At 37.5% G+C, this 19780-nt stretch overlaps 1 protein-coding gene across 5 annotated transcripts in view; it reads right to left on the bottom strand.

The window, feature by feature from the left end:
• eys (eyes shut homolog) overlaps positions 1-19780 on the bottom strand; it is a 174358-nt gene that overhangs the window by 89170 nt on the left and 65408 nt on the right. For all 5 annotated transcript variants that reach the window (XM_028603256.1, XM_028603257.1, XM_028603259.1 and 2 more), the window contains 3 exons: positions 19075-19196; positions 15480-15601; positions 14374-14633 (listed from right to left, as the gene is read on the bottom strand). In XM_028603256.1, coding sequence (XP_028459057.1) covers positions 14374-14633; positions 15480-15601; positions 19075-19196 — 504 coding nt within the window. The remainder of the gene's footprint in view (positions 1-14373; positions 14634-15479; positions 15602-19074; positions 19197-19780) is intronic.

The raw sequence follows: 19780 nt of genomic DNA, 5'->3' as shown, positions 1-19780 counted from the left end.
CGACACTGACGCAGCTCTGTGCATCTTGGGACGTAAGAATGAGAGGGAATCCATGAGACCACAGAGAGCACAGAGCATCTGGTGAATTATGGGACAGCACAGGTTTCCCAAGCTGGTCTGTCAGTCAAAGCAATGGTGGAAAACCTCAGGGACTATTTCGAATGTCACCGCAATGTAATGCATCTTCTGCCACTGAGCAGTGACTGGAGGCTCCTCTTTGACAGAGTACAGAGAGGAATACCCAAGGCGTGTGCATACGTAGTCATTCCATCATCTGGCTGGAGCTACAGTATGTGATCACTGCTCCTGCCAACGAATGTCTCCGAGGAGAAGAAATTGTGGGTAATCCCCAGTGAATAGCGAACTAACTTTGATGGACGTTTCAATTGAAAAATGAGTGATGTCTCCATTTTAACAGTGTGAATTTGGTCTGGACTGCTACATTTGTGACTATAGTCTTCTTTTCAAAGTTGCTGTCAGTCTGATGTAACAATTTCTCATTTAAAAAAAAAAAAAATTATATTACACTCTGCTTGTGCAATATAGATTATGGTCTTTGTCTGTGATGTCAGTAAGCTGTCTAACAATACTCAAGTATCATACTTCACTGATCGCTTAATCTGTGTATGATTTTAAAGGAATACGCCACCGTTTGTTGAAATAGGGCTTATCACGGTCTAACCTGGCTGTAGATAGGTGGGCCAACGCATTTTTTGTCTCAGTGCAAGTAATAAGGTTGTTTTTTTGTCTTTTGTTGGCTCACTTTTACTCACAACATGCTAACCGGCAACATGGGATTCCATTCACTACGGTAAGCTAACTAGCGGCGGCGCTGCCAGTGTTGCACCGGACTAAAACAATGCATGCACAAAAAATGCATTGGCTCACCTATCCAAAGCTAGGGGAGACCATGATAAGCCCTATTTCAACAAACAGTGGCGTATCCCTTTAAATGCTGAAACCAAAATACATCATCATTCCAAGTTTTCTGTATTAATGGTTTTTTTTTGTAACACAACACAATGCACAAATACACATCCCATAGACCATGGACTTTTGTTTGCATTTAAAGCTTTCACCTTCAAACAAAACACCCTCATCAGTGTAATTTTTTAAAGGCCACATGTATAAATAATGAGTTTGCACAAAAAACATGCATTCTGTACACCATGTCCCATACATAATCTGGTATACATAAAAAAGAATGTTAGCGCACCTCGTGCATAGTTCAGACCATGCATGGTTTTTCTCAAGGGTGATGGGAAAAGGTGTAGATGAAATATGAGATGAGAAACAGAATCGAATAGGGCTGGGCGATAAAATGATAACGACATGTATCGCGATAGACACAATCAATATCAATAGAAAATGCGGTCGATAAAACGTTCGATAACTTGTTTTTCTTCATCAAAAGAAACCAGAGGTTGTGAATTAAGTTTGGTTGCATGAACAAAGGCCCTCACTCTCTGGCAACCTAGCAACGTAGGAAGTGACACTCTAACAGCCAATCATGTAACAGTATCATGTTTGGTTGCGCCACATCGCTGTCTCGTGTTCTTCAATAACAGAACCGGCGTGGAGTGGAAAGTGAGTGCCGCAGTGAGCGAGGAAATCGTTGATAAAACAGGAAAAGTCAGCAGCTGCAACACGGCACTAGCAGCAGACCACCATGGAGAGGTACTCCGCATCAGCGCCTTACTAAACGCTACAAAGAAATAACGAAGGCAGACATGCTGAGCACTGTCCAGAAGCCAGGTTACCAACCTAGCACTAAACCTGCAGAAAATAGTTCCTTCTCAGGTTTCTTATATTTAGCTAACACTTTGCACTATTTTATGACACTTTATTAAGCATTTCTTACTTATTCTTTAATTTTGCACCTTAATGTTAAGAGATAATTGTTAAGTGTTCATTGTGATTTTAGACCTGTTTACATTGTAATTATTTGAGTGTTTTCCATGGTTGTGTTGACATTTCTGCTTTTATAACTGAGGGGATTATAATCAGAGCAGGGTTAAGTTTAAAATAAAAATGTTTAAATTTAATATATTTTTCTCCTGGTCCTTATTTTAAATAGGTCATAAAAAATATCAATAATTATCGATATCGACCGATATGAAAAACTTATATCGTGATACAGTTTTCAACCATATCGCCCAGCCCTAGAATCGAATAGTAAAACGTTTAGGTTGATGATGTTTTGCATATGATGCATTAATGCAACAAGCACTGCAAATATCATGGGTTATGGTTGTATGTAATAACGGCTGAAATTGTGCTAATTCTTCCATGCAATGCATCACTATCAAAATCTAACAGGGCAGATCGCCATTAAAGCACAACCATGTCCCTGAGAGCTTGAACATCTATTTTAAACTCGCCATGAGCTTTCATCTTGTACTGCACACATGCCAAATTGTCAACCTTGAACTTAATAAACACGAGTTATGAGTTATTAATTATAACAAAAAAAATTAACACAGTAGCCTAAACAGATTTCTTATCTGTACTGTTCTCATTTGGTGTTCCCCAAGTGACATGTCAGAAAAAAAACAGTATGCTACTCTCTTTGACTGAGCAAAAACCTCCGTCTGATACAAAAGGATTAATGATACTCTTAAGAATAACATTATAGCACTTTGTGTGCTTACCATGGATTTTGGTGACATGAAAAATGTGCGAACACTGCTGTCTGCTGTGGCAGTCTGCATTCACACAGAAAGCAAAAATAAAAATAAAATGAGAAAGAGTGTGGCTGCATTGATCCATCACTGCACAGAGACAAATTTGATGGAGTGTTTTTGAATTCCTGTTACATCATTGATGTGCATGCAGCAACACGAATGGCAACAAAAACAAAGTTTTGTGTAAGATTCTATAGGATTAAAGGCAGGGTGGGTAATGTTGAAAAGCTAGCAAGGTTTGAAAGTAGCATCTCCGATAGGGCTCCGATCCACACACAAGCGTGCAGGAGAACCGCTGTGTCACTGCTTCAGAGCAGATGAAGAAAAGAACGCAATTTTACTTCATGTCTCATTTCCCGGTAAGCAAACACCTAATATTATCAGAACAAATGTTTAAAACAAACACGATTACTGTCACGCACTGTTAGCAATGCGGTGACAAAGCGCATTGAGCTCAGGCTCGTACACAGGAGTTGTACAGTATGCGCAACGGGGCAAGAAGGCATTTTATTGGTTCTTTCCAAGTGGACCGCGAGACAGTGATTGGTGGGCGTTTTTACAGGTTTCCAGCAGTTACAGATGGCGGATCTTTTTCGCTAATATTTCAGAGCCCATATGTTATTTATTGCTGTTGGAGTGTAAAGACCATATCAAACAATATATAAAAAAGTGTATATAGGAAATAGTTACCAATCCTGCCTTTACAAGATAACTGTTCTAGAGCTGTCAGTTGCAAAACATTTATCAAATAACGAATATTTTGTCTGTAAATAAGAGACACATCTGGCACAGGCAGACACATCATCAATCCTGTAAAACAAATACTAAACAACTAAATTTAGGCAATTAAAAACAAATATAAATGGGCAGACAAAGCAGATATCAAATTATTCATCATGGTTGTGTTTCTCATAATCAAGGGTTACAACATGCTTGTGAGTCCTTCACATACACTGACCAAATCTAGGTTACTCGTATAAGTGGGTTACGAATAGAAACCTCTTTGCATGTAAACACCAGCCACTGCAGCCAATTTACCCCACTGCTACACACCTGGACCACCTCCTTAGTACTGCTAATGAAAGCACAAAATGATTAAACACTGAGTTTATTTAAAATGTGTTAACGGTACAGCTGTTGTAGACCCTATTTTTATACATTATGTAGAAATGTAGCCACTTTCTCACAGCTCCTCTCTGGCTTAAACATTGCTCAACATACCGCTGATGTTGTTATCATCTACTGTTATTCTACTTTGCACAGATACTGTACCATAAAACCAGGAATCTGCTAAATGTTTAAAGGAGAAGAAGTGAAAAGAGCCATGTGGAACAGCCTGGGCACAGGTGTGTTGTCTCAGAGGTCTGCACTAAAGACAGCCACCTCCATTAAATGACCTAAAATGATGAAAATACATGAGTTGCCTTCAATTGTGTGCCTCTGTTATATCATCTGTAGCACTTCAATTACAAACAGTGCTCCACGATGCAAAATCAAAAACTGACTATGCTGTGAATTTTAAAGCTACAATATTTAAAAAAGAAAATCAACAAATGGCACTCTTCGATATGATGTTTGTGAGTACTGCCAGTCCCACGGGGAATCAACACCCTGTCTATAACTCCATGCAAATTTCTGGATGTTGCTGTTTACTGGTCCATATGTTTGAGTTGGAAGGTTATCAACATGTATGTCATATGACACAGAAAGTCTCAAATGTTTTCTTTCTTTTAGCAGTTGGCAGAACAAACCAGGGCTAAAATGTGAGAAAACAGTGGGCTTGCCTTCGACAGGTGACAAGAAACGAGGACTCCCAAAGAAGATGACCATGTTGCTCTGCTGCTACTACATATGTAAGTAACAATGTGTTTGCTAACATAAACATGAAAAGTTAATACAGTATAATTATTGTTGCATTGAGTTTGTTGAGTCTTCTTTCTGACAATAGAGGAAAAAAATAGCTAAACGCACCCTTGGCTAGTCAACAAAAAAAGAGATTGTAACTTTATATACCATCAGTTTAAATTATACATATTGGCTATGCTTAAGGGCATAGTTTCCACTGGGAAATGTGTGGGACATGATTCTGCCTTTATTTTTTTTATAATTTGACTAAACCCCTACATACTCTATTAACAGTGTCCTCTACTGCCAAGATGTCATAATCTAAATGAAAAAGTATTCTGACTTAAAAGCTATAAACGTTTTAGATAGAAAATCTAAAATGTACCATCACTGTCAAAGAAACTTGAACTGCTAGATTGGGAGAACACTGTGAAATACATTGACTCTATATTAGTTTTTAAAATCCTTAATTGTCTATATAATATAATATATATATATATATAAAAAAACTCAAACAGCTCAACCAGAGCAGGCTCCAGAGGTAACTGCACTGTTCCCTTTAGGAGAAGTGCATTTTGGCCAGGTTATTTTTTCTTTTAGAGCAACCACTACCTGGAACTCTATACCAAGCACAATATGTGAATTATCAACTCTCACCTCATTTTCCAAACCATGGCTACTGCAAAATCAAACCTGTTGTCATTAGCTGGGATAATCTGAAATCTGTTGTTGATCTGTAATTTATGTAATATTCTATTGTGATGTTTTACTCTGATTTGTTTTATTTATTTAACTTCATTTATAGGGACCATCAACCTGTCAGGGACTAAGGATGGAAATTAGCATTTGGCTATAATCCTGTATATTTACATTCATTAATATACACTGTCCCTTTCTGAAATAAATAAATTTAACATAACTTGATACAAATCCAGATGCACTCATCTAGGTCGCCTTTGACTGGTGCCCTGTGCTTACAGAAATAACCTTCCTGAGCTGTAGTGAGTGCTTTGGTGACAGTTTTTACTCTGAGTTTTGCCTCTCAGGCTACACACAGGGTACCTTTTGATTGGTGAAGCTTGTTGGGGCTGTGATGGGGTTAAATAAATAAAGAAAGAAAATTATTTATGTTTATTTTAATTTGCAGGTGACAGTATGTATTTTTAATAAACAATGTGTATATTATGACATTCCTAAAAGGACACACACAACTGATTATAAATAAAAAGCTGAAGCAAGAAATATTTGGTGACTACAAATCAAAATCAGATCTCTATAACTGTAACTATGCATTCATATAAAGTAGACTCCCTGACTTTATTGTGTCCCCTAACATCTGAAACTAAATCCAAGCCGCTGAATGTGGCCATTCTCCACAGGTTTATTATATAGAGACTATTTTGGGTAGGTTACCTCTTGTTAAGCATTCAGAGGTTAAACACCAATATGTTAAAGCTACTAATGGCTGAGAATTTTTCATGAGGGGAAAACCACTAAAAACACTATGCGCTCATTGATGCAGCTGTTGTTCGGGCTGGAAACAGAGGTCTCAAAGCTAAAATGGAACAAAAGAACAACCTTTTGCCCTCAGCAATTGAATATCACCAGCGTGCTGAGACCTTTGTTCACTGAAGGGGCACGCCCTCATACTGAGACTGAACACCTGCTTCATTTTAATATTTTGTTGCTTCTCTGTGTGACTTCACTTTCAGATTATTAGACTAGATACTGCTGCAGTTCTCCAAATAGAGCAGTGGTTTACATGGACTTTGCTTAAATACAGTATGGTCATTGACTGCCTCTCTGTCATGGACTATTAATCTGTGAGATAGATTTCATTGAATTATTTTTGTTCTCAGTTATTATACTATGGGGAGAAATGATTATAGATTGTAGAGGCTTACTGTCACAGTATATTGGTTTAGTTACATTACATGTAAGTAATGAGTCAAAATACAACAATTATTTTAGTTTTCTAGTTATATGTAACATATATATTCTACATGCTACTGCTATCGCAGCCATTATGCTCCTGAAGAGATTTTTAATCTCAGCACTTTCCTCCTTAAATTATTATTAAGCATATTATGAACTAGCCAGTAAATGCGTCTTACATACAAAATTGTATAAGTTTAGGATGCTAAACTTAATCTTGTTAATCATCTTGAATATCTGCCTATAAAACAAGGATGTATTTAGTAGCGTAGGCCCAAAAGTTAAAAATCATTATGTGCTATATTTTACTATATTGAGACAAGAAATAAAGACCAGTGATATTCTCATACATCTGCCAGGGCAGCTGGTTTATAGATTGAAATACATCTACTATAAGTCATATTTTCTACCTCCTCGTAAACAAAAAAAGAGAATTATCACTTAAAATGAATGCAGGACAGACTTTTTCCAAGACATCTTTGGCAAAAAATATTCTTAACACATCTTTTTCAATATCATATTAGGTATGTGTTGACTCCCATGTTGGCACAGGTTCACAGTAGCTCATTAACCAACTGTTTGGTAGGACACAAACTCAGTCTTGTGGAAGGTGAAGGCTAGTGTAGCATGCCATGCAAATAAACGGGTTTGTTCTCCATCTGGCCATGGAACACCTCTGGGGATATTGTGAGCCATGGAGACCAAATGGATTTTGCATGTAGAGGGACCACACAGTGTTTTTGAATTAATTCCCTATATTGCAATAATCATATTCCTCCACTCTAGAGGCAATTCACTTGTCCCCTTGTCAAATAGCTCACTTTTAACACTGAAATATGCCAACTTGTCACCCAAAACCCAATGAAAATGTAGTAATGGACACTCATTAAGTCTTTTATAAATCTAAAACATTAAGTCCTACAGTCATGTGTTCTTATGTAAATATAAAAATGTTAGACATTATTACTTTTGGTCATCATTACCATTTCAAAGAACCTTTGAATATAAAGGATTTAGGAATACATACATATACTTTGTTATTGCTTATCTGCAAATAAACATAAAATCAGCTTGTAGCTTTAAATCAGCTACAAGTGGTTTTTAACTAATTGTGAAACAAATTCAATTTAATATTGATGCAACTATATGCCCTAGCAAACTAGAAAATCAGCCAGAAGATTGGTATTTCTGTATAGTTATTCTTAATGCCTGTTACCGGGTCCAATTTCTGCACGCAGACCAGAAGAACCTAAGATTACATCTTCCCAGGCAAAGTTTCGCAGTGAGTACTGCCTTAGCCAGTTAAAAGGTAGCAGGGGGATATTTGTGACAAAAGCTTAAAGGGACAGTAATAGAGGATGGGCGAAAACAGGAGTCAACCTTGGTTGGTCATTTAACAGATGGAGAGAATTGCGGAATTTGAAATAATTCAAAGCCGATCCTGAATTGGCCCTCTTCCTCCTACACAGGTGTGTAACATGTCTATTTTATTCATGAATACGAGACGTGGTTTTATATCAATATATGAATTTACGTTAGTAGCTAAAACAAAGCTAGCTAAATGGCTTATAACATAACCTTTTTTGTTAACCTTGCTACTGAGCCATGTCTTGCTGTTGGCTTATTATTATGTAGACATAACATTACTAGGGAATGTTGACAACTTGTTTGTTGACAACAAAATATCTATTACAGAGCAACCAAATCTGTTAGTTGTAGGCTTACATGTAACCTAGGTGTATGAACAGTACTAAAACAAAGTTTACCTTGTTCCACCCTTGTCATATTACAGTTGTTAATCTTCCATAAATTGATACATTACCTTAAAAAAATACATTAAAAAATAATAGTATTAAAAATAAGTTGGTCTTTCCTTCACTCACTTCCAAAAAAAAAAATGCATGCACTAGCCAGATCAAGATCTTTACGAAACGAGGCAGTGGTGCTCATGGGAACTCCCACTTTTGTCCACAAGGGACGCAAAAACCAACACAAAATCAAAGTTCGTTGTAGCTTGTTGCTTTAAATTATTATTATCAATTACAAATTGCAAATCTTGAAAAGCTAAAGTCTAAGTTGTTACAATCTCATTAAAAGGTAATAATAAAACATGTTTTGAATTTAATTATTTAGCATCTCTAAGATAAAAACCCATAGCAGTACAAACCACAATATGGCACTTTATTTGCATCTTTTCAAAATATAGAATAAATGAAGCATGCATTATGGATCTCTTGGATTGAACTTTGTGTTTTCATATCTAGTATTAGTTGTAGTTAAAATAGTTCAAATTTGTCATGGATTCTTTGTGTTCCGTAAATAGATTTTGAGGCAGCGATCTTGACTATTACAGATATAAACTGATTTTAGTACTGTGAACTAATGGTGTGTAACATGTTTTAACACCAATTACTGTATGTGTAGCTTCAACATCTAAGTCTTTTTCCATTACAATAAAAAATAATATATTTTACCTACCAAGAAGCTTGTACGTTTTGATAAAATTAAAAGAAAAAGCCTGCAATTATTTTTCACCTAAGCAAGCACAATGCATCCTTGACAGACTAAAAGACTAAGGTTTCAAGATCAGATTTCAATCTAGGATGCTGCAGTTTAATAGTGCAAACTGTTCTCTGATCAGCAAACTGAGCAAGGACACCCAGACTTACAGTATAGATTGTGTACAGGAATCTGTTGTAACTCTGCCTTGTACCATAACCTGTGGTGAGTGATGCTATGCGTGTTTGTTTCATTTGTTGTGGTTGTCGGCCAGTAACCCTCACCCCAACCTCTACCCTATCTCCCCCATTTTCAGGTTGCTCTTCTATCAGGTTTGGCACTCCCTGCTGAGGCTCCTCATTAAGAGGAAAGTGGAACATCTGTGCTGGTCAGGCAAGATGACTTAGGCCTCCTGGCCAGAGCTTCAGCAGAGAGTCACTGCTGGGGAGAGCAAAAACTTCCTACAGAAGCCCTCTACAATCAAGAGAGGATAACTGCTTCCCTTTTATTTTATTTTAAGACGATTCTTTCAGCTGCCTCTGGTTTTATTCTAGCCTCTGGGTTCTCAGAGTATACCTTTGTAGACAAAACTCATTTCCATTGTGCCTGTGTTTTACAAATCCCTTTAATACTACTCCCAGTAGGCACCTCCTAATGGCTGCCTTTAAGTTCCTGTTGAACTGACTAACACTAAAGTTGCCACATCACCCTTTTTCTGAGACTGATATAGTCTGTGAAGTGTCTTGGGAAAACTATGGCCGCACACTTAGCTTCAAAAAACATTACGTACAGGAGGTTTGAGAAAAAGGATCATTAAACCCACAGTGAAAGTGGTTATCTTCAGTGAAAGAGCCCTGCCAACTGCCATCAGATATTGTCAGAAGAGTGGCTATTAAAAAAGTTTGACAGTGACCATCCACTATCAGAGTATTACTGTTGTCTCCTGGGTATATTCACATTAGATACCAGTGCCTCTTCAGTTAACAACAACTGTAGCTAAAAAGCATGTAGCCAGAATCAAAACACAAGAGTAGAAACAAATAAAATATTGCAGATAAAAAAAAAAGTGATGCATTTTAGATACAGCATGTAATAGTTAAGCTAATGAGAAAGTACTTTCCTATTTGTAATGACTATGTCTATTATGATAAGCACATTGGTAACATTTCCAGTTTCAGTAAAGGTCAACTTGTTTCCCAACCCACCTTAAATGATAAATTATTTATTTTTTTAACAATATATAACAGAGAGTCTAACTGATACTAGACTTCTGAAGCTGTTACCAATATAGATATTTGAGTTATGAAAATCCAACAATGATATATTGGCTTATAATATTTTATTTAACCAAATATTTTTGGTATGGAGCCCATAGAGCTAACCTGTCTCCGCCAGATGGATTGCTTCGCATTTGCTCGGAATATCCATCTGGAAACTTTCCGTTGGAGAACTTTTGGGAAGGGGCGGAATACTGGTTATTTGATTGGATGAACCATCTGTCTATCACCTATGTTGGTGATAGACGGGCCAAATCAACCAATCAGATCCACGAAGCGTATGAAAATACAACCACAAGCCCGCCCCTGCTGCTGCAGGCAAAGCATAGCTCGTAAGCTCAGCATGCAAGCAACATGTCGGTAAAGGATATTTGCCATTTGTGTAACGAGAATTTAGCAATAAAAGTCACCATTTCAGGTTCCCGGACCATATTCCAAAAGAAGGATCCAAGAGAAAAAAAGCATTAGCGAGTGGCTAACAGAATTAGGGCTACCGCTGGCTGATAATACTGGTTAGCTGATTGGATAAACCATCGGTCTATCACCACCTAACCCACCTCAAAACCAACGCTGATTGGCCCGGTCGTTTGGCTAACGGCTCCAAATTTTCTCTGCCTCAAGATGCCAGACTGATCTGCGAGTGAAAAACTGGAGCTCGCGAGATCAGGACGGTCTCACGAGGCTACCATAAAGCAGTGTTTCTGAAGAATCATAACAAAGATATACTGAGCAGGAAATTTTCCAGTTCAAACATTAGCTTGTCAGTGCTCTCTGGTGGACAGACTATATAACGGCCTTACTTAATTATCAACACCTTTGCCATTTCTATACTGCAATTTCTTGTCACTTGCCGGCCAACATTTACACTGATACCAATATATATATATATACACACATTGCTGACCGAGCCATCTCCATCGACATACCATATCTAAACATCTAAAATGTTTAAATGAGCCGATGTCATAATGTTAAAATTGGTGAAACAGCATGGAGTGCTTCAAGCGCAGTTCAAATAACTCCTCTGGCTGCAAAATACACCCCATGTCTAGACAACTGATCTATTCCATAATACAGCCTCGTTAACAGCACAAACCTTCATGTTTACCCTAAGGCATGTTTTACCATGGTGCAGCTGCCATGATTTCCAACTGTGCCCACACACTGCCCGTATTTTGTTTTGGAATGTGTACCATTATGCTTTTATTTCATTACTCAAGATACAGTATCTAAAGGAAAATGAGAGGTTTTGCGTTTTAATACAGTGCAGTTTAGTGCACATAAGCGTGTTTTAAGTACACATTGGTGCCATACACTATTTTGTGCCAATTACACAACCAAGGTCTTTTACTGAGACGTGTGCCATTTCATGTTTTATAAACGCATCAAACCCCATCTCCTTCATTCAGTCATTTCCGTACCCTGCACTTCTACCAAACAACATGCAAATAAGCACAACTAAAAGCCATGGACAAAGTGGCTAATTGGTGAGGATTTTATTACAAGTTAACCTTGATAATGTTTACTGTGTGTGTCTGTGTCCATCTCGAGTGTGTGGGATGAGATTTGCTTATAGCAGTCAACTGGCAGACATAGGCAGACGTATTCCAATTTAATTAGGCCTGGGAATAATGTGAGGCCTACACAATTTCCTTGACAAATAACCTACATTGAATGGTAAATAACAAGTCTGTAAAATGGGTCGTATAACAGCTCTGCGTTCGCTGAGTATAAGCTATGTACTGTAGGATGGATTTATGGTGAATAATAATGGAGAGCAGTGAGTCACAATAATGTGTGAAGTGAAGACGACCAAGCCCACGCAAAGCTCTTGGTGCAATGTATGCAGCCAGTACCTAATTTCCCAATTCCTCTCTAAGGAAGCCTTCTGAAACTAACCCAGTGGTTCTATTTATATCTGGCAACATCTTTTCATCTCGGCGCTGATAGAGCCATTAGGCACAGCACAACCTTACAGCATCTTCACCTGCACACTGATATGTTTGAATGTTTAAACAATATATCATTTGATAAACTACCTCACAGGTCATTTTACTAAAATATAGCATTTTTTTAACTGACAGAGCTTGTAAATTGAACATAAAATGTATTTTAATGTGCTGAATATCAGTAGTTTGTGTAAAGTATGTATGTATTTCGGAATGTTATGAGGGAGCAAGAGTAAAACCAGTATGCTTTACATACACAAAGTAATCTGATTATTTTAAATATCTAAATTACAGTAGGGTAGCAGTTTTATTCAAAGCTTTTACATTTGCAGTAATTTGAATTCCTCTTTAGTATCACTGCTAACCAATTGTAGTTATATTCTTCTGTGTGAGTTCATGTCTGTTACACCGGATTCCAACAGTGACACAGTTTGTTTGTCGCTCGACACAAATATAATCAAACACGAGAAACACAAGCTAAGAACATTTATTAAGCCAAATTTTGGCAGTATTAAGTAAAATATATTTAAAATTTAGCATTCTGAGCATATGAATAGACAGTAGAGAAATTAATTTTGCTTCAAGAGTAGTAAGTTGTTTGTATTGATTTTTTGGATAATCTCCCTCACCGTGAAAACTTTTGACCACAGCTTGAATTCCCACAAAGGATGAAACTACCATCCAAGTATGCATGAGGTTCATTTAATGGCTTCCAAACAGTGCACTAGAGGACAAGTGAAATTTACTTTGTTTGCCCCTTTATGAACATGCTTCTTTATTGTACGGATATCCTTGAAGAGCAAGTATCTACATTTACAAATGTCAGAACATACAGTATGATAAGATAAGATGGCTTGCTAGTGGAACCTGCTAGTACAGTTAGATTTTTAACAAACTAGTTTAACAAAAAGTGGAGGTAAATCCAAAGCATATTTTCAATTTGGAATTATGGTACTGTGCAATTTTAACAGCTGATGTGTACATATTGGCATTTCATGTTAAATTATTAGTTACAGATAGTGTAGTTTACGTGTCCATATTTTATCCTGCTTATTCCTATCTACAGTTGTAACACAATTTTCAAAGGTAACACTGACTGGTGCATTTGCTGTGACCAAAACATAGTAAATGGTAAGAGGCACGGTTAAAAAGACTTTTATCATTTGCCATACTGATTGGCGCTAATGGGTTTATCCAGATGACTTGTTTGGACAGTTAATGAGTCAAAGAAAGGAAAATAAGTGAAAGCTTTATGCAAAACAGAAAGAAGGGTTTAATCAAGAATTGATTGCAATGACAAGCCAAATGTATTAAGTGCTGACAAGTACACATTAGGCTAATATGATCTAGCTTAAATAACCTATAGTTGGCGTTTGTTATGTAAGTTAAAAAAAAAATGCATTTAATTGAACAAAACTCTGATGTTGATTTTTATCTGGGTCTTGGCCCGGTCCGGCAAGGTTTCCATAAATAATCATCATACTGTATGAGGAGGCAGTATGTATTGTATAATGTCACGTCATAATCGATCATGTTAGTTTTATTGGCCACCTGACTGCACAAAATGAAAGTATTACTTTATTATTATTTATATGAATCAACCATGGTTAAAAAAAAAAATGCATTAATTGGCAAAGTATTTAAAGCTAAAGTGCATAGTTTCTGTCGCCCCCATGAGGAATTCTAAGTAATGACAACAACAATGTTGGAGCATCCACATGACGCAAGCCCTCAGTGATCGCACACCATCCCCACCCCTCCTCCATGCAGTTGCTAACACTGAGGATTAAAAAAATATTAAAGATTCTTTTTTTATGTCCTCTTTGTCTCCAAAGCTGACAGTTGCTGTTATCCTTTCTCAGCGGTGACATAAAACACATCACTTGAGCTTCTGCACGCGAATGTCCCCGGACTACACCATTTTGTAAACAGCCATTCTGGGCAATACAGAAATAGTTTTGTGGAGCTGATAGGCTATATTAGCTTTGTATCAACTCATTTTGGCAATGGCTTGAATGTAACAGATGTTCATTAATATAAAATAGTGGTGCACTATAGCTTTAAAAAGTGCAATTTGTCTATGTACAGTAACCTATTGAACAAAATGGTGTAGTTACTCTCGAAAAGTGGGCTAAAAGAAAAAAAGCAACATTAGTATGAGGCTGTGGCGGTGTGTTCACTCACCAGCTGGGCATCTGCAGAAGGCTGTTCCATTGGAGCGTGTCAGGCAGGTGGAGTTGTGCAGGCACGGATTGTGGAGGGGGTCACAGGGGTCATAAGGCTGGTTGCACAAGGGGCCACTGAAGAAGGGGGGACAGGTGCAAAAGAACTCCCCAGGTACAACTGACTCCTGACACTGAGCTCCATTTAGACAGGGCCCAGAATCACACTCATTCACATCCTCTGCACAGTCCACACCTGTCCAGCCTGGCGAGCACAAACACCTTGGAAACACCAGAGAGGAGATATGGCGCTGTAGAGGTCATTGTGGCATAACTTAAAATGAATCCTAAATAAAGAAACACAACTTACAACTTATTTAGTAGTTTTCCCTAAGGTTAAGGGTGTCATTATCTTTGGGACAATCATGCAAAAAATTTTAATAGCAGTGGTACTGTGTGGCGCTGTACATAAACTACCACAATAATTCAAATGATCTGCAGGACACATTCTTCTGCATACAAGTGCACAGTGGTGCAGTCCATGTATTGGCACAGCACTCCTGGATCTTTGTGTAAGACAGTGCAGGGAATTTAAAGGTTAATTGAACTTCTGGTCAGAGCAGCTTTTAATTCTGGACAGCTGAATGTAGGACACAGGAGGTTAGAACACTGAGTGGGGATTAAATGGAATTGTATGCATGCTAGACACAGACAGAGAGAGATGGAGACAGGAAAACAGAGATTTCTGAAGTATGCGCTCTTAAGGCAGGTGAATATTCCACTTGGTGGCAGTGAGTACCCAAGCACTACTAACCACTCCACCTTGCATTCCTTTTCATCCCCCAACTTATCCACCTGAAGCGGTTTTACGTCTCCCTAGCGAGAGGAGGACATTAGCTGATGCAGATACACCAGCTTTTTCCTCCAATGAGTCACAGATCCCCTGAAACCTTTTCATGCTGTGAGCCATTGATTGACTCATTTGTTTTACCTGCCATCTGCAATTCATTATGTCCGCTGCCAGTGGAAGGACATATTGCTATCTCTGAACGGCTTCTTTTTCTGCATTTATTAAGTGACTGATGCACCTCGTGAGGACAGCGCCCTCGGGCCGGCTCGCACACCTACTTGTAGCTGTTGAGAAGGTCTGTGCAGGTGGCGTTGTTTTTGCAGGGCTGCGATAAACATTCATCAATTTCTTGTTGGCAGAACTCCCCCTCCCAGCCAGAGTTACACACACACTCATAACTCTGCAATACGAAAAAAAGGAAACACAATTACACAACCATTGAAATATAGTGACATCTTATATTTGCACTTGTCTTGGTGTAGTAATTTATGTAGTTAGATTCTATTAATTATAATAGCAATGGATGCCAATATAATATAACTAGAAAGTATTGTTTATGCATATGAAAGCTGTTCATTAAGTGGTTATGGATCAGTCAGAGGGAAATCTGACATTTATTTGTGTATTTATTTACATTTTAGTGAACGGTGCAATATAGTGAATTTTCTCAAAAAGGTTGTACTCCCACTCACAAAAAGCTCTTTCCTGTGGAAATCTGTTTAAACTGTGGAAGTGTCATGCTTGTCGTACATTTTCACATTCCTGCCATGCAGATGTATTCCTCCTACCAGCCCACCCTCTGGATAATATGCACGCCGTTTTTTTCCATGCCATTCAGGGTATATTACATGTTTTGTTTGGAAAGGTATTTTCATAGACAATCAAACATGTAAAACATGTTTGATTAAGATTTGTCTGGATTTCTTAATAACCAATTAATGTGTTTCTACTCTAAATTAAGAATCAGATTTATATACAGCCACTACCCTTAATGTTTTTAACTCCTCCATTTAGAGCAGTATGTGGGCTACTTGTCCTTTATTTTATTTCAATTGCAATCTGCATTATGATAATTAATCATGGCAAGAGAGATGAATGGTCTGTTGTCTATTACTATCCAAGGTAGCAGTTTAATTTAAATTCCTTTTTGCATACAGGATGAATGAAGTCATATGGTCAAGGGTTTTTCAGGCTTCCTCATTGCCAGCATCCTGTCTAAAGGTCCTGGGTGCTGCTGGTTGAATGCATGCTAATCTTTATTTCATACACTGGAGGGGAGCCGTTAAACTTTGTCTGATATAATTTGTACACTGTGGGCTCTATGGGGACGTGGGGAAAATGCCGTCATTTCTTGACAAATTAGATACCACCAGGAGACTCCTATAGCTTACCCCTGGCAATAGAACATAATCTCATTTTTGCTGCTAAGTCACCTTCAGGGAACGCAATTCTCCAAAATAAGCTAAAGCTCTGTGGGACATGGTGTTCAGAGAGAGGAATAGCTGTACTGTAAACAAGACTAGGTTGAAGGGTTTCCAAAAACTGTCCCCATTTGAATAATGAGGGGAGAAAAAATATATAATGGTTAAACAGAGAACAGTGTGACTAGAAACATATTGGTTAAAATTTCATTTCAACCCCTCACATCAAACCCAATTTTCTTCTAATGCAGTGTCCTTTTGTCTTTGCATTTGGAGTATTCAGTTTATCCCAGAAAATGACACTGAAATGTTTTAACTATGATTTTGTTCTGGGGCAATTTTGAAACCTTGTCATAGAATCCCTTGTAGACTGTCATAATATAGAGAGGGAAAATGAGCATTTGTCCTTCAGTTATCCTGAAATTGCTACAGTAGCACTTTCTTGAAACCAATGTGTCTTGATGACAACATAAGATAATGCTAGTATGCCTTTGGTATTGCCTATGAATAGATAAAGCGGAAACAAAAGTAATATTTCTATAAATGATGAAATGTTAGCTTTGAAACCTCAAAAGCATGGTTTAGTAATCCATAACATGGCTTTAATTATTTAAAATTATAGACCATTATTGAGAAGTTTCTATATAAGAAGTTGACTGTCACAAGTTTTGAAAAATCTTGAAGATAACTTTGAAAGGTTGACATAGAAATTCATAGTAATTAGTTTGTCTTTGTGACAAAAACAATTAAAGAAAATTGTTATTACAGAATGGATACTTTTTAAGGAAAATACTTTACTTTAGTCTCACTATGTGGCTCCTCCTGGACATCATAGGCTCAAATGCATTGTTAAATATATCACATCTTTCTTACGCACTAACTCTTTTTAAACCTAAACATTAGGTGTGAACTATACACCAGAAGTTATCTGTCTTTGTCTAAAGGAAAAAAAAAAAAAAAAAAAAAAAAAAAGACTTTATCTGTGACACATCTGCTCCACCACTGCAATCTGTTAGCAAATAAGCAGCTGTTGGAAAAAGGCCCCTGGTACTCATTGCACAGTTAGTAAGCAGCATGCAGCTCCCAAGGCCTTTTTTGCAGCTGCAACAGATCAATGTTATTGGCTTAAAAACAATTGAATAACTAGAGAAGCAGAGCTGTGCCTTGCAAAAACAAAAGTCTTAAATTGTTCTCTTAAACCCAAGTGTGTGCATCTGAAACATCAGTACAGAAGGACCAGCACACTTGGAATACAATTTACTGAGAACAATGATAATTTAAAAAATCACTTTGTCTTTGATGTAGGAAAAGCCTAAATTTCACAAACTCAGTTTTCCTTCATCATTTTAACAAGCATTCACGGAAAATCATCAGAGCCCTGCAGCTACTGTGCAAGGCAGACCAGGCCTGTCTTGTTTATCCTAAATATCCTATACTGTAGTTTAATCCAAATCGCTAGATTATCTTAACTAAGATGTAACTGTAGTGCATTTTTCAGAAAGTACACTACTGTACAAGTGGCCTTTTTTACTGCACATTTGACATATGCATTCAGAATTTCCTGCCTGTGCCTAGATATGCTTTACCTAGCCAGGTATGACAGACCCTGCAACCATCAACAGATAATATATTGTATATTATAGAGAGGCTTACAAAATGTAAAGTCACTGAATGGCTTTACAAACATCTAAAATGAAGTACCAACTCTGGTGTTTTCCAAATGATTTATGATCTAGAAGATAATCCTAAAGATAAACTATTTAAATGTGGAATTACTGACAAAAAAGGTACTAGTGTGTTGTTTTCAACATCTAATTGATGGACATGTATGCACTTGCATAAGTGCATTTAATATTTATTATGTCTATTGTAAACTTGTGTTAATTTCCACATATACTTTGGTAACCTTTTGGTCATGTTGGCACATTAAAAGCTCAGCCCACAAGGCATAAATGGCCTAACTGGCAGGATTTGTCCATTATGAGATAAAATAACGAGGTGCATACATTAGATATTATGAGACATTTCCTGTTCCTATCTTGTTTCACCCAGACACCTGGCACTTAAAACATGCTTGCATCTCCCCCTGCTGAACCAATTTCCCAATAACACCAATAAAGTCGGCCAGATTTGCCTACAATATCTAAACCTGATTGTTGTGCAGATGTAGCAGAGCCCAGAGCCATGCAGAAGCTATTTTATTATTTTTAATAATACACCGCTATTCCTGTTATTGCACAGTTGTTTATATTTTACTGCAATAGAAATGCTTTCAAACATTAACTGCATGACAGTCATCAAAGATAATAAGGCAGTGATTTTTTTTATAATAAACTGTAGTGCTTTTCAATGAGTTACCTACTAGAGTAATTTACAGGACATTGTAAAGCCTTTTAAATGCCATTATATCAGCCCATTATACTGCCAAAGAAAAAATAAAGTGTCTACTTACCAGATGGAGGTCCTTACATCTTGAGTTTGTACTGCACAAACTGTTCCCACAGTCATCAATGTCTTGCTCACATCTCAGCCCAGCATAACCAGGATTGCAAAGGCAGTGAAAGCCGTCTACAACTGAAAGAAGATCAGTGGGACAGTTACAACACCTTGCATCATAAATTAATTCACTTTACTCTGCTAATGTACAACATCTCTACACAGGTGAGTGCTGATTACGTCTATAAAGCACAACTACCCACTGTGATTTCATTTTTTAATGGATATGACCATTGAAATAAACCTGTTGTTGCTAAATCTATGTGACAGGTTACCACGCTCTGCATCAACATGACAGAGTTTGACACTCTAACCATCTTTAAATGAACCTCTCTGCAATGGCCACTCAGTCTCTTTTCTCCTACTACTTTCCTCGTCCCCCGTCTGTACTTACTCGACTTTTCGTCAATGAAAGCCTGAAAGCCTTGTCATTTGTTTTCACACTCTCAACACACTTGCAGCACACTGAATGAGCGGGGAAGAAGCACAACAATGGGAGAGAGCCCATTTTGAGGGCCATTCTTTATTCAGAGGTTACAAATGCGCCAATTTCTTCCATCAAAAGTTAAAATCTCCCACGTCTATTAATTCATTCCTTCCTCTCTTTAATTATTAATGATGTTAAAGTGGGATGCATCATTCTGTTTCTCCAAAACAACACT

The sequence above is a fragment of the Perca flavescens genome, chromosome 17 (genome assembly GCF_004354835.1).
Source record: "Perca flavescens isolate YP-PL-M2 chromosome 17, PFLA_1.0, whole genome shotgun sequence".
Lineage (NCBI taxonomy): Eukaryota > Metazoa > Chordata > Actinopteri > Perciformes > Percidae > Perca > Perca flavescens.
The sequence above is the reverse complement of the archived record's forward strand: the minus strand, read 5'-3'. Positions and strand labels throughout refer to the sequence as shown.